Here is a 14,113-nt window from a genome sequence, read left to right as displayed (position 1 = left end):
TACACCACTCAGTACTTTATTACCAAAAAAGAGCTAATCAAATGCACTTGACTGAGCTCTTAGTCTAAGACCAGTCTTAACTGTCATTCTTGTTCGCATGAGATAAAAATGAGGTGTTTATATCAAATACTGTGGCAAGCAGGAAAGCACTAGAAGGATTGAACTGTTCTAACAGAAGTAAAAGCCTATTGTCACAGCTATTTTGTTGTATTTCTGTAAAATGGCAGCAGTTTATTATCAAGTAAACAACAATAGTAAGCAATAATCTAAAACTACACTGAATTATATAGCAACACACTGGAAAAATATCCACTGTTTCCTGATCAGGGTAGTTGAGATTGTTGGTTGGATTAGTAATTCATCACTTCTTTCAGGGAGCTTGAATTGTGAAGGATGGATCGAGCTGTAGAAGAGGGAGCTGTTTTATCAGATTCCTCGCACGAACAGGAGTTTTGCAATATATAGAGAACTGACCTTCCTGTTCTACTTCCAGAGCAACGGTCCATATTCAGGTGAACGACGTTAACGAGTATGCTCCTGTGTTCAAAGAGAAGTCGTACAAGGCGACGGTTATCGAAGGGAAGAGGTACGACAGCATCCTCAGAGTGGAAGCGGTGGATGCGGATTGTTCGCCTCAGTTCAGCCAGATCTGCAGTTATGAAATTGTAACTCCGGACGTACCTTTCGCTATTGACAAAGATGGTAAGGGTGCGATGAGAGATGGAGTGGGAATTACTATAATTTGCTGCCCTAAGAATAGGGCAGTGTCCAGTTAAATGGACACGTTCACTTCAGCAGTTTGATTTGATAATGGAAAGTAAGATGTCTTTCAATGCCAATACCATGTGCTGGCTACTGATGTAAGGAGCAGATGGTCTGTTCAATGTGTGTTGTTTCTTGAGAAATGCCCTTCAAAATAAAAGAAATACAGTAGCTGTATTATGTTTTAAACCAGCTCTTAGTAAGCTGCTTTTATTTCCCCCCTGTAATTTTCTGTTCTGTATTAGGATAGCTTTTGCTGATTAGCTTTCAAAACCAGGATTCCACATGTGCTTTTCACATTGGAGATGCTCCTATGTGGCTCTGGAGATGACAGTACTGTGGTTATGTTATTGGGTTTGAAGTGTAGTGATTTGTTTAGGTCATTTCCTTTCTGCCAATGATCTATAGACCCTTCAAAAATCTGTCGACCACTTGGGGTTCAAGCAAGCTGATTAAACCAAGCAAGACAGTTTAGTGGGCTTTAGTTTGATTTTTTGGGGGATCTACATTGCCAAATGAGTAGCTATTTACATCTGATCATTGCTTTTTTTTGTGTCAGGTTATATAAAGAACACAGAAAAGTTAAATTATGGTAAAGAACATCAGTATAAACTGACAGTAACAGCATATGACTGTGGGAAGAAGAGAGCTGCTGAGGATGTGTTGGTTAAAATTAGCATTAAGCCCACATGCAAGCCTGGCTGGCAAGGTTAGTTTGATCTCCTTCCTATCTGCTTTCAGCATTTGCTGGTACCTTCAGTTAAACACCAGAGATTTTTTAATATTGTTTATTTGGATAAATGCACAGGTTGGAGCAAAAGAATAGAATACGAGCCCGGTACTGGTTCGTTAGCTCTCTTCCCCAGTATGCGCTTGGAGACGTGTGATGAGCCAATAACCTCAATTCAAGCAACGGTTGAGCTGGAAACCAGCCATATTGGTAAAGGCTGCGACAGAGACACCTACTCAGAGAAATCCATTCACAGACTCTGTGGTAAGAAAACTTTTGTCTCTCTTGCTTATCAGTTTGCCTTTGATTATTATTTTAGAATACAAATCACAGAATCCCAGAATGTCAGGGGTTGGAAGGCACCTGGAAAGCTCATCCAGTGCAATCCCCCATGGAGCAGGAACACCCAGCTGAGGTTCCACAGGAAGGTGTCCAGGCGGGTTTGAATGTCTGCAGAGAAGGAGACTCCACAGCCTCCCTGGGCAGCCTGGGCCAGGCTCTGACACCCTCACCATGAAGAAGTTTCTTCTCAAATTTAAGTGGAACCTCTTGTGTTCCAGTTTGAACCCATTACCCCTTGTTCTATCATTGGTTGTCACCGAGAAGAGCCTGGCTCCATCCTCCTGACACTCACCCTTTATGTATCTGTAAACATCTGTGAACTCCAGTGAGTGGATGTGGTCTTCTATTTGCACCTAGTTTCCTCCAACTTTTTGCCTAGCATGCAATAAAAAGCATGAAAAATTGGCTGAAGGTGACTTTTAAAATTATTCTCAAATGCAGTAAAAGGATCCCTTTCTTCTGCCTCTCCCCTCACTTATATAGACTAATAATTTCCCTCACATGAGATTGATGTTCACGAGCTGAAAGGATGTTCCAAGGAGGATTGCTTGATGTGTGATGGTAGTGCGTAATCCTGACAGCCCTGAAAAATTAGTGCTCAGACAAACAGTCTGGTTTGAGACTAGTGGTGATCTTTTGAGTTTCTACCTTTTTTCATTGGAGTATTTTTATTGTAGGTGCTGCTTCTGGCACCGCTGAGCTCCTTCCCCCTCCGAGCAGTGCTGCCAACTGGACAATAGGGCTTCCCACGGACAACGGGCACGACAGCGACCAAGTCTTTGAGTTCAACGGCACCCAAGCTGTGAAGATCCCGGACGGCGTTGTCACAGTCAACCTAAAAGAGCCCTTCATGATTTCAGTATGGATGAGGCACGGGCCTGGAACCAAAGAGAAGGAGACAATTCTCTGCAATTCAGACAAGACAGGTAGCTTCAGATTAGGCAGGCTTGTTTTTCTAATTCTATTCCAATTTACATTGTGTGTTTCTGTTTGCCATAGTAGATGACTTATTCTGGCTATGCAGTCTGGATTTTGCATCTCCAAAGAGAGCGTTATTCTTAATGCTGCTTAAAATCATTAAGATACGTGTATCAGGTTTAGTGACAGCACTTCCTATTATACTATGGATTCTTTTTTCCTGCTGACAGGCTTATCTCTGTGAGTCTTGATTTTAGTTGGATTTGGACATATTTGCCCTAGCTACTGTTGGAAGCATTTTGCATTCCTCTTTAACGTGCCTTACCTATGTTTGTTTCTTCTTATCACATTCTTGGGGATTTACGTGTGAAACTATAGAACAGATGAATTTTGTGGAGTTCTTAAGGTTTACAGAAGATAATGATGTTAATTAAAACTCTTGTGCAGATATGAACCGGCACCACTACGCACTCTATGTACACAACTGCCGACTTGTGTTCCTCTTCCGCCAAGATCCTTCAGAGGGAAAGACATACAAACCGGCTGAATTTCACTGGAAATTGAATCAAGTAAGTATGGAAGGACAGTTGGGAGGGTGTTAAAATGCAGTGAAAACCATCAGAGACTAAACTCCCTGATGTTGTGTTTCATAGAACCCAACAATAACTTATTTTATTTGTGATCAAGTGTCAGAGTTAGATTCAGCTATAGCTTTTCATCTTGAATATATACTGCTTTAGTGGTTTTATTAAACCCAGTGAGATAAAAGTACAAATCCTTGTCCTGAAAGGTAGGAAAACGTAGATTGATACGTGAAAATACAAAGTCTGTTAGCTGTGATGTCAGTTATCTTCATGAAATGCACTGTAAGGCGGTGTGCATGAGAAAACAGGAATTATTCTGCTTTCTTTATGGCATTAACGTACTTCTGAGCATGCAGCATTTTTGCAGATCCAACTGTGAACAGGGTGACAGAAGGATTTACCTTCTTAGTGCTGTTTCACACTGAAATAAAATCTGTGACTTTTTACACATTGCCAGCAGTAGCTACAAATCAATTTTCTTAATTAGATTGTGCTGCACAAAAATAGTTAAGAGGTCTCTGAGGGATGCAGGTAGGTTTCTGCCTCCTGTTTCGAGAGAGGAGTTGTCTGTATTTCATCTTGTATTAATCATTATAGATTTGAAAGCGAAGGCTGCAATAACTAATTTTTACTTTGATCTGCAGAATTTATTTCTATGAATTCATTAGGTTTATGATCACGAAGAATGAGACATAAGGGACTAATATTTTGTGTGCTTTTCCAGCCCTCTGCGTCTGAGTGATAAAACAACCCTGTATATCTGTGCATCTATAAAGGTGCTTCTAGTTGCATTAGGTTCCTATTACAGGGGTTTTTTGCCAGTTACCTAAACAGTGAGTTACTTTCTGACATAGCTAATTACTTTATTTTTATAATTATTTTCTATGTGGGGCAATGTGAACCGGTTTAATGGTAAAATGCCCATATATGTCCTTATGGGAAGATTGTTGCTTTCCAAAAACTAATTAGCTTTCAGTACAAATAACTCTGTTGCAGAAGATGTTTTTCATATTAAGAATGGTCATATTTTTCTCTAAACATTCCCTCTCAGCGAGTACAGACCCTTTGTCAAGTAATGTTGTATTATAACAGTATTTCAGAATGCGTTTGCATGCAGATATGTATTTTTAAATTTAAATATGCTGCTATTAGATATTATAAAAATTAAAAGGATGGAAATAGATGTGTCTTTTTGTGTTGGAAATAGAAGAAAAGAAGCTATTTATAAACATTTGACAGTTGCTTTGCTTTTTTCAGCTGCAAGCCATATGTGTGGAACATTGTATGTCTATACAGGCTTATAGTTTGTCAGTCTGTCTGCATGTGTGTATATGCAAAATGTGCATAGAACAGTTATTCAATTGGAATAAAATTAAAGTAGAATCTTTAAAACTTTCTCTACTCAGGTGTGTGACAAAGAGTGGCATCATTACGTCCTCAATGTTGAATTTCCTGCAGTGACTCTTTATGTAGATGGTGTTTCATACGATCCTTTCCCAGTGACTGAAGATTACCCGCTTCATCCTTCTAAGATAGAAACGCAGCTCGTGGTCGGGGCGTGTTGGCAAGGTAACTACTTACAGTTGTTAAAACATGAATACTTTAATAGCCGGGTCGAGTATAAGGAGGTTTTTTGGGGGAAGTGCTGCTGTGTATTCTCTATGATAAGAAAACTTGCCATATTGTAACTACTTGGTCGTTTCCCTGTTGTCCTGTTCTTTGTCTTGCTTTTCTACAGAATATACAGGAAATGAAAATGACACTGAAACTGTGCCTGAGACCTCTGCAGGTTGCTGGAGTTTCTTTTCCCTACTGTTTTATTTCATTTTGATGCCAAGACATTGCTTCATCTCACACACAGCATGAAATGCAGGCATTGCATTTGGGCCATTGACCTTCACATAATCCTCTCCTAGGCTTGTTCTTCATTGTGCTTCTATTTCCAGAGCTTCATCAGCTGATTTTTTTTTAGTTTTCTTTTGTTTTCTTTATTTTTTGGTTGCACCCAAATGCTCATCCATGTACAAATCCGCGACCTTTGCGATTGCAGTGAAGTGGTGTCAAACAAGTTGCTGATGTAAAATATCAGCTATTAATTTTTTTCAGCTAGTTTTCTTAAAATATAAATGCACCTCATCCTAATATGAATATATGAGTATATATATGTACGTAGGTATGCGTGTGTATCACACAATTAATCAGTAGGTTGGGAAGAAGCTCTGGGATTCAGTAGCTCTGCTCCCCATTCAGTGCAAGACCAGTTTCATAATTAGATCGGGTTGCTTCTGTATAACTCAAAGATGGACCTGTGATTTACAGCAGAAACTCGATCAGAAATTGATGTAGAGTTGTAATTTCAGTGAATGGGTGTAAAAGCTTTGGCTGCCAGGTATTTCAGATTGGCTAAAGGGTTTTGTTTTCTTAGACATTTTTAGTGATAGGTGGATTTTGTGTCTTCCGTTGAGACCCTTACAATTAGGGTGTATTGCTAAAAATCTTATCAAGATATGCGCTTTTTCTGTAAATCCTGCGGATTCCTGGAATGGTGTAGATACAACTGACTAGAAGTTTCTAGCTGTGCATCACTTCTTAATTTGGCAAGGAGGTAACAGAATGCAGGGGCTAGGAACTGAAGCGTATAATATGTAACAGGAAAATTCACTACTGGAAATTGTACCGAGCTATGCTGGGGATCTTTTACCACTTTGAACCTTAGACCAAGCTTAGACATCTTTCTAAACATCTGATGGCTTAGCAAGTGGTGCCCTTGAAACTTGGATGTCCAAAAATCAGTTGCCTACTGCTCATTCTGTAGAGAACTGACTGGTAGGAGTTGTCACCTCCAGATAAGCTCCCGGTGTCACGGTTGATGCCGCTGGTTGTGTGTCTCGTTTCTGAAGAACACCACCTCGCTGTACGGGCGATTCTTGTGAAATGTGTTACGGAAATGCCAGCTTTGGTTTCACAGTTCGAGATGGCTGCGTTTGGAAGGCCATGTGCATGGTGAACTGTTCAGTTCTTTCTTTATGCTTGAACATAATCACAAGGTTAACACCCAGAATGGATAAAAACTAACCTGCATGTATATAATACCTTGTGGTACCAGAAGGCGTATGTGGTGTTTTACAAAAGGGAAAAATAAGTGGAAAGAATCCAAACATACAAAGGTTTTTCCTCCCTTGCTGAAGGTGGCGAACTCCACATGGCTCAGTTCTTCCGAGGCAATCTGGCGGGTTTGATGATCCGATCTGGTAAACTGGAGAACAAGAAAGTGATCGATTGCCTGTACACCTGCAAAGAGGGGCTGGATTTGCAGATGCCCAATGGCGTTGGCAAAGGCGTGAAGGTAAAGTTGCCCGTGAATAAAGGGGAGTGTGTGTATGGCTCTGCTGATCGTAGCTACAGCTTTTGCTGGCAGACTTAGCAGGGGTGTCCCAAATAAAACAAGCTAATCTATTGTGACATTTAGCATTAAAACTACGTGAAAACTAGGAAATCTTTCTTACATAGAAATGGATTTTCAGAATGGAATTTATTGTGTTCTCTTGAAGAGAAATTCTAGATTTGTAAGCCTGTCTGTTTTACCGGCTGTACCAGGGTGTGTAGTAAAAGAGAGAGACTTAACAAGCAGTTCAGTAGAATAATTTGCTTACCTTTATTGAGTGGCAAGGTTGTGTGAACAGAGCTGAATTTCTCCTTTATATTGGCCTCCTCTCTTCCGTATTACTGGAGTCTTCACATCAGAACTATGATAAGTGCCTAGATTTTTTCTTAAAGAATGAAACACTGAATATATTTGACTGGAATAAACAAATGAAGACTGTGTAGTACAAGGGCAGTAAATAGTGGCTGTATTGCTGTAAACACAGATGTAATTACCCTGCACGTACCACACCAAGCAGCGCTGAGCTGCCAGTTGTAGTTACCAGCTCATGTTTGGGTGTTCTCTTAGATTTTTGTTGTTGTTTCAGGTCCAGATGAACCCCAGTCAGTCGACCCTGACCATCGAAGGGGACGACATCGACAGGGTGGACAAGGCCATGCAGCACGTTTCCTACCTGAATTCCCGCCAGTTCCCAACACCTGGGATTCGGAGGCTTAAAATCACCAGCGTTGCCAAGTACGTCCTAGTCCTGAAAGAACACGTTTCTGTGCGGTGATACTGAGGCCTGGAACAGTGTTCGTGTGACTCAGTTGTGTTAAACAAAGGAGTCTGGCTGTGCGTAACCACCACGTTTGAATACAGCAAATGTTTTCTACACCAGCACTCTGTTTTCTTCCTGAGAGGGTAATAAGGAGTGTGTATGGTAGGGAGGAACTGGTTGTAAGGGTATGTGCTGGGATGAGTACATCTCCGGTATCACAACCGTCATTAAAGGTGTCATCTGTGGCTGGTAGCGTAGAAAATGGGGCCAAGTGTTAACTGTAAGTAAAAATTAATTGTAAGATTACTCCCTTGGTGAGGAATTCTTACTTTCCAATGAAGTTGATGAATTTATCTAAGACTTTTGGGCCCAAGAGAGAGCTTTTTAAAAATCTATAAAGCAATTACTCTACATAATTGTGCCTCCCTCTCAAATAACCTCCCTGACTGTTGCAAAACCGTTTTCTGTGTCTCCCAGGTGTTTCAACGAAGAGGCCTGCGTCTCCATTCCTGCTGTGGAGGGGTACGTCATGGTCTTGCAGCCAGAGGAGCCGAAAATCAGCCTTAGCGGCATCAACCATTTTGCCCGCTCTGCTTCGGAGTTCGAGAGTTCCGAGGGTGTTTCCCTCTTTCCGGAGCTTCGCATAATAAGCACCATCACACGGGAGGTGGAGCCGGAGGGAGATGGAGATGAAGATCCTACAGGTACCATCCTCCTCTGTTGCTTTCCCTCACCCCACTCAGTGATCACATCAGAGGATCTTCCTCTTGCAAAGAGGCATAGATTTCTCTTTTAATACAGAAGGTAGCAGGGGAAAAGCAGCTGTGTATGTCTTGTGAGAAGGTGTAGATACTCTGCTGTAAGCTACCAAAAATTTACTTGGAAATGGTAGTAAGCCCAGGCCATTATCTTCATGTAAATATCCCTATTTTTATTTTTTTAATAATTATTTCATTAATACTTGGTCTCTTTACTTCAAGCCCAGATCTTAATATTTCTTCTGGAAGAAGAGTTGAGTTTGCATGTGGTATTTTATAGCTCCTGGGTTCGTGTCTGCTTCACCTTCCTTTCTGCTTACCTCTGCCTTTTCCTCTGCTTTTTAGTCCAAGAGTCCCTGGTGTCTGAAGAGATCATGCACAACCTGGATACGTGTGAGGTGACGGTGTTAGGAGAGGAACTAAATCAGGAGCAAGAAAGCCTGGAGATCGACATGACCCGCTTACAGCAGAAGGGCATCGAGATGAGCAGTTCCAACCTGGGCATGATCATCACAGGTGGGGGATCCCGCTCTGGAGGTGATGGGAGCCGTGTGCTGGATGGGTGGTTTGGAACTGACTCCAGATACTTCGGTTTTGGCGAGAATTTCAAGCTCAGATGTGGAAAGCTGTGATTCTAGAAAATACATCCTTCTAGAACCTGCTTTCTGTTCCTCTCTCTTGTCCCAAATTGAAGTTACCTCTGGCCTCTGAGTTGAAATACATTTTTCCCCAGAAAAGGCTTGTTCCTTGCACAAATAATCCGGTGCTTGGAGCCTCCATCATTCCTTTCTGGTTTTTATTAAGAATAAGTTATGTATTTGAAAGAAAGGCTCCTAGAATCCCTTTAAAGACTAACGGGGTCTAGGATTTTGTCACAAAATCAATCCACAGAATTTCAGTGGAGTGTGCGTCTACCTTTAAGGTGTTGCCTCTTTTTTTTACTAATTGAAAATTTATCAGCCAAGAAAACTTGAAGAATGGGAGTAATACTTGTCAAGTATATGATGTTGCATTAGTCTTTTGCAAATTAACTGTTGTACTTGCTTATTTCTCTCCGCAGGGGTTGATACTATGGCTAGTTACGAAGAAGTTTTGCATTTGATTCGCTACAGAAACTGGCACACGGTTTCTCTCTTTGACAGAAAGTTCAAATTAGTCTGTTCCGAGCTGAATGGCCGCTACGTCAGCAACGAGTTCAAGGTGGAGGTACGTGAGCTGATCCGGTCACTGAGAGCTGTCAGAGCACGATGGCTGAGAGGGTGGAGGTTGTTGCCTCAACTGATAGATAATCCATCAGTTATTTGTCCTGTAAATAAGTTCTAGTAGAGGCGCACATTTCAGGCTGTATTTTATATATGTGTTCTTTATCCTACATTGCAGCTTTAAATAAGGTTGCCTAGAGGTGAAACTGCTGTGTTGTAGAAGAAATAGTTTGGCTAATGGAAGTGTGAATGCAAAAAGGTGGAACTGGAAAGACATGAGGAGAGGTTGAAGGAGAATCGGATGCCTGCTCTGGGAAATAGATGGGGGTTTTATTTCCTTCTCTCTCTCTGTCTGTTCGGCAGTGAACGGTTGCATTTCTGGAGTTGAACGTTTTCTGGTTTGCTCCTAGGTGAACGTTATCCACACAGCTAACCCGGTTGAACACGCTAATCACATCGCCGCGCAGCCGCAGTTTGTTCATCCCGTGCACCACACGTTCGTTGATCTCTCTGGTCACAACTTGGCCAACCCTCATCCCTTTTCGGGTAAGAATTCTCAGTCACCCAAGTTCAGCTCTTTTTTTTCTGGTGTTAGAATGTCCCAGAAGGTTCTTGCTGCAGAGGGCTCTTTACCCCAGTTTAAACCAGTGTGTCAGACTAATAATCTAGGCAGTTACTCAGTGCTGTTGCCCGGGCAGGGAGGAGTGGATTACTAGAGATGTACAAATCATCTTTCCCTGCCAGCAGATCATCTTTCTGTTGGTGTGTGCAGTGGGAACTGGGAGGTGTTCTGGTCTTGGGCGGACTGTAAGATCCAGCTTAAGGACTGTAAGACCCAGCTTAAGGACTGTGAGGAGCTGGGGCAGAACTTCTCCTGAATGGCGTGGTGAAGGAACTGCAGCGCTACTCCCTCGATGAGTCATCATATCTGTCCTTTCTGTTTTAATTATATTAATTTGACGTGAGGATGAGAGGAGCGTGTGCGTGCAGCAGAGTCTGCTTTCCATGTGTTGTCAGTCTTTCAAATGGATGTGATTATACTTAAGGGGCTAAGTTTTAGTTCTTACTCTCCAAATGACTTTTTCAGTGACGTTAGACAAACAGCCTCTGTGTAGCTACGTATAACACTTGTATAGTGGCATTTCCCTCTCGCAGGTGATGGGAACAGAGATCTAGTTATTAGAATTGTGTGAGAGTTCCTTAGCAGTACCATCTAAGAAACTCCTTTTGTTTTCCGTTGCAGTTGTTCCCAGTACGGCCACTGTTGTGATTGTGGTTTGTGTCAGTTTCCTGGTGTTTATGATCATTCTGGGCGTGTTCCGAATCCGAGCTGCACATCAGAGGACGATGCGTGACCAGGACACCAGCAAGGAAAATGAGATGGACTGGGATGACTCTGCTTTGACCATCACTGTGAACCCCATGGAGGTAAAACTGGTGTCTCAGCATTAACAGAAATGCCTTTTTGCGGCTGTACCAGGTATGATTGTACATGGGCAGAGTGGTAGAGCAAAGACAACCACAAAACAAGAGACATCAGGTGTGAATTTTTAAGGAATGTGACAAATGCAAAGAGCAGTTACGTTTGGGATCTTGCACAGGTTGTAGCTTCATGATACCTAATTGGGTTTTGCAGGTCGGTGTCCAGCACTGTGTCCATCATACTGGACACTGCTGGAACCATGAGCTGCTTTTCCCCAAAGCTGCAAGAATTTATTGTCGAGTCATCTGTGTTTATGATGTTTCCTCCTGCTGTGGCTGACATCGGAATGTTTAGAAAATTGGGAACAATAGAGATGTGCAACTGTAATGCTGGTGGTGTATCCTGCTGAAAGATCCTTTCCCAGCAGAATTGGAAGCACTGGATCACACTTCAGAATTCTTTTAGAGGGATGGGATTGATAGCGATGTTACAAAGCTATTTTATTTTCTGGTTGCCTCTTTATTGCTGAGTATCTAAAAACAGTAAGAAATCTGTAATAGATCTTTCTCAATATAGAAAGAGCCTGAACTCAAAAGAGAATTTTGGCCAGTGTGATACCGACACCTGATTTCTGTCTTAACAGACGTACGAGGATCAACACAGCAGCGAAGAGGAAGAGGAGGAAGAGGAAGAAGAAAGCGAAGATGGAGAAGAAGACGACATCACGAGTGCGGAGTCTGAAAGCAGCGAGGAGGAGGAAGGGGAGCAGGAGGAGGACCAACAGAATGTGAACAGACAGCAACAGCTGGAGTGGGATGACTCTACCCTCAGTTATTGATTCTCGCTGTTCCTTTGTCTTTATGTTTCTGCTCTAGAAGACTCCACTGTACCACACTCCATTGTTACCAAGGATCCATGGTGTTTCAAACAAATCATTCTGGCCAGTAGATTGAAGGCAGACACATCCCGTGGTATGTCGCTAGCTCCCGATGCTGTCCCCGCATAGTTAGCGCCTCTCTCCTTCAGCCAGGCCTCAGGGACTGGAGGTTTTCTTTTTGACGCTATGTAAGGAACCACCTTGCACTTTTTTCTTCGTGTCATCTCACTAAGTGACTCTACAGGTCTGTAGCCATTGCACATGAGTTTCTGAACTGTCTTTGTTTGCTCGGTGAAGCAAACTGGGCTTTGTTCCTTTTTCTCTTTCCAAAAGATGCAAAGATTGCTTGTTGACAAAGGGTAAAGCTGCTCATTTCAGCCTGTTCATTTCTTTTAATTTTTTTTCCCCCAATTAGTGCATGTGTAAAGTGGCAGAATGAGGTTAATATGTTAGAAGATTAACAGACTTTTTAATATTTTGTAAATATATTGGAATTATGTAATTATGTCATTTGTGGTAGTGAGAACAGGGGGTGGGGTTTCAAACATGCTAAAGTAAAAAAATCACGAAGCATGAATTACTACAAGTCTCATACTGCTGCAGCAGGAGCACGGGCACCGTTCTCTAGTGTAGGTGTTTCAGTACTAAGTGTCATTGGCCTTGACTGCCACGTTCGCTCTGCCCCGCTCCCTTCTGCCCTTTTCCTTTAATCTCCTTTAATTTGCAGAGGGACCAGACAAGCTTGTAAGAGGTTGTGAAGGCTTCAGGAACCTCCGCAGAGGTTCGGCTGCCCCGTGCAATACAGTCGTTTGTTGGTTCTTTTTATATTCTTCTTTTTGTTTCTCCAATTAAGTCTTGGCATAAGGGTTTTTAAGTTATTGGGAAAAAACACTACACGGCCGGTGGGTAAATCAGCTGCTGGTGCTGTTGTGTTGCCACAGCTCCTGTTCATTCCGGTGAGGCCGCCTGCAGCACAGCGATGGTTATGCTGCTGACAGGGTGGATTATTAATTAAGTTGCTTGATTGTTACATTGGTAATGAAGCTGGAAAGCCTGAGACCTGTGTACCTGGGCACCTTGGCTACCGATCTACATCGATGGGCTTTGTGGGTTTGTTTTGGCTGTTGTGTTTTTCTGATTCGATAGCAGGAGGGTTTGGGGTGTAGCTGATCTCATTGCTAATTATTAAACACTCCCGCTCATTCCCTGTAGCCCCTTGTACAGTAACTTGGACTATTGGTGTATGAAGCCTTTGTTTACACTTAGTTATTGTGTTTTCCTGCTGGTAAAAACCGATAGCATCCGTTGTCCAGCCAGAAGACCTTGGGAATCATATTAATATTATTCCAAGTCCAGATGATTTTGGTTGTTCCTCATCAAAGTTCTAACTTGGAGTTGCAAAGGACTTTGCTAAAGAAATAGCTGAAAGGTACGAAAAGTAAGTTGTGACCCCAGGGTGGAGAATGCTAGGGGTTTTTTTTGTAAGGCAGGTCTCGTTTCTTTAACTTTATTTGGTCTTACACAGAGCCTTGAATATTGAATATCTGCTTACTTGATTTTTTACGTTTGGAGGTGGATTAAAGAGAGTAACTTGTTTTGCTTGTACCAGGCGACTGGGACCGCGTTCACTGCTCCGCACGGTAAGAACAGCTCGATTTTGGCTCATGTGCAGGGTCAGTGGTGCCGGGACCCAGGGAACCCGCGCCCAGCCCTGGGGAACCATTCACAGAGAGAAAACAAAAGAGTGAGCCAAAGGGTTTTGATTTCGGAGCAGACGTCGTCACCGCGCAGTGCGAACCGGATCGCACGCCGGGTCTGCCCAGGGCCGCAGAGCGAGTGCCTTCGCAGGTGATGGGGACGCAGGGAGGGAACCCACACGACTCGCTGACCGTTTTATTGGGGTTGGTTTGGTTGTTTGGTTGTTTTTTTTTTTTTAATGTAAAATTTTAGATTTCTAAAAACGGGGAAACGGTTTTGACTACTTAACGTGGTAATATAACTGCTAGTTTTAAGTAAACTGGGAAACTTTTAACTTATGTCTGACAGTCGTCCTGTGTTAATGTGTAGAAAACTTATCCTTCCATATACTGTTGCTGTAGCTGCTGTATTTTAGACCAAAACTGATCACGATTTAATGGTAATACTGAAAGGTTGTGAACGTCCTGATGCAGTTTGTAGCCACTGTGGGTATAACTTTTCAGATGTGTATATTGGTAACAGGTCAGTTTGGAAAGTCTATAAGCTACAATAAATTTCTGGTTCTAAAGGTTGTTCGCATTTATTTCTTACTGAATGGAACGAAGTCGAATCAAGTTGCATTAAGCGTGTTAATTTGCTCTGCTGGTGGCATTAGAAGAGTTTGGTTGTGTTTC

General features: G+C 42.3%; 1 protein-coding gene across 4 annotated transcripts in view; it reads left to right on the top strand.

The window, feature by feature from the left end:
* CLSTN1 (calsyntenin 1) overlaps positions 1-14,007 on the top strand; it is a 31,372-nt gene extending 17,365 nt beyond the window's left edge. For 2 of the 4 annotated variants that reach the window (XM_065854915.2, XM_065854916.2), the window contains 15 exons: positions 494-702; positions 1,322-1,471; positions 1,571-1,756; positions 2,512-2,760; positions 3,200-3,321; positions 4,743-4,905; positions 5,075-5,125; positions 6,525-6,682; positions 7,308-7,456; positions 7,959-8,185; positions 8,585-8,755; positions 9,300-9,445; positions 9,852-9,987; positions 10,685-10,869; positions 11,508-14,007. In XM_065854915.2, coding sequence (XP_065710987.2) covers positions 494-702; positions 1,322-1,471; positions 1,571-1,756; positions 2,512-2,760; positions 3,200-3,321; positions 4,743-4,905; positions 5,075-5,125; positions 6,525-6,682; positions 7,308-7,456; positions 7,959-8,185; positions 8,585-8,755; positions 9,300-9,445; positions 9,852-9,987; positions 10,685-10,869; positions 11,508-11,702 — 2,497 coding nt within the window. In that variant the 3' untranslated portion in view covers positions 11,703-14,007. The remainder of the gene's footprint in view (positions 1-493; positions 703-1,321; positions 1,472-1,570; positions 1,757-2,511; positions 2,761-3,199; positions 3,322-4,742; positions 4,906-5,074; positions 5,126-6,524; positions 6,683-7,307; positions 7,457-7,958; positions 8,186-8,584; positions 8,756-9,299; positions 9,446-9,851; positions 9,988-10,684; positions 10,870-11,507) is intronic. The other 2 variants (XM_065854917.2, XM_065854918.2) reach the window with 1 other exon arrangement.
* Positions 14,008-14,113: the final 106 nt, after the last annotated feature.

The sequence above is a fragment of the Patagioenas fasciata genome, chromosome 23 (genome assembly GCF_037038585.1).
Source record: "Patagioenas fasciata isolate bPatFas1 chromosome 23, bPatFas1.hap1, whole genome shotgun sequence".
NCBI classification, from domain to species: Eukaryota; Metazoa; Chordata; class Aves; order Columbiformes; family Columbidae; genus Patagioenas; species Patagioenas fasciata.
The sequence above is the reverse complement of the archived record's forward strand: the minus strand, read 5'-3'. Positions and strand labels throughout refer to the sequence as shown.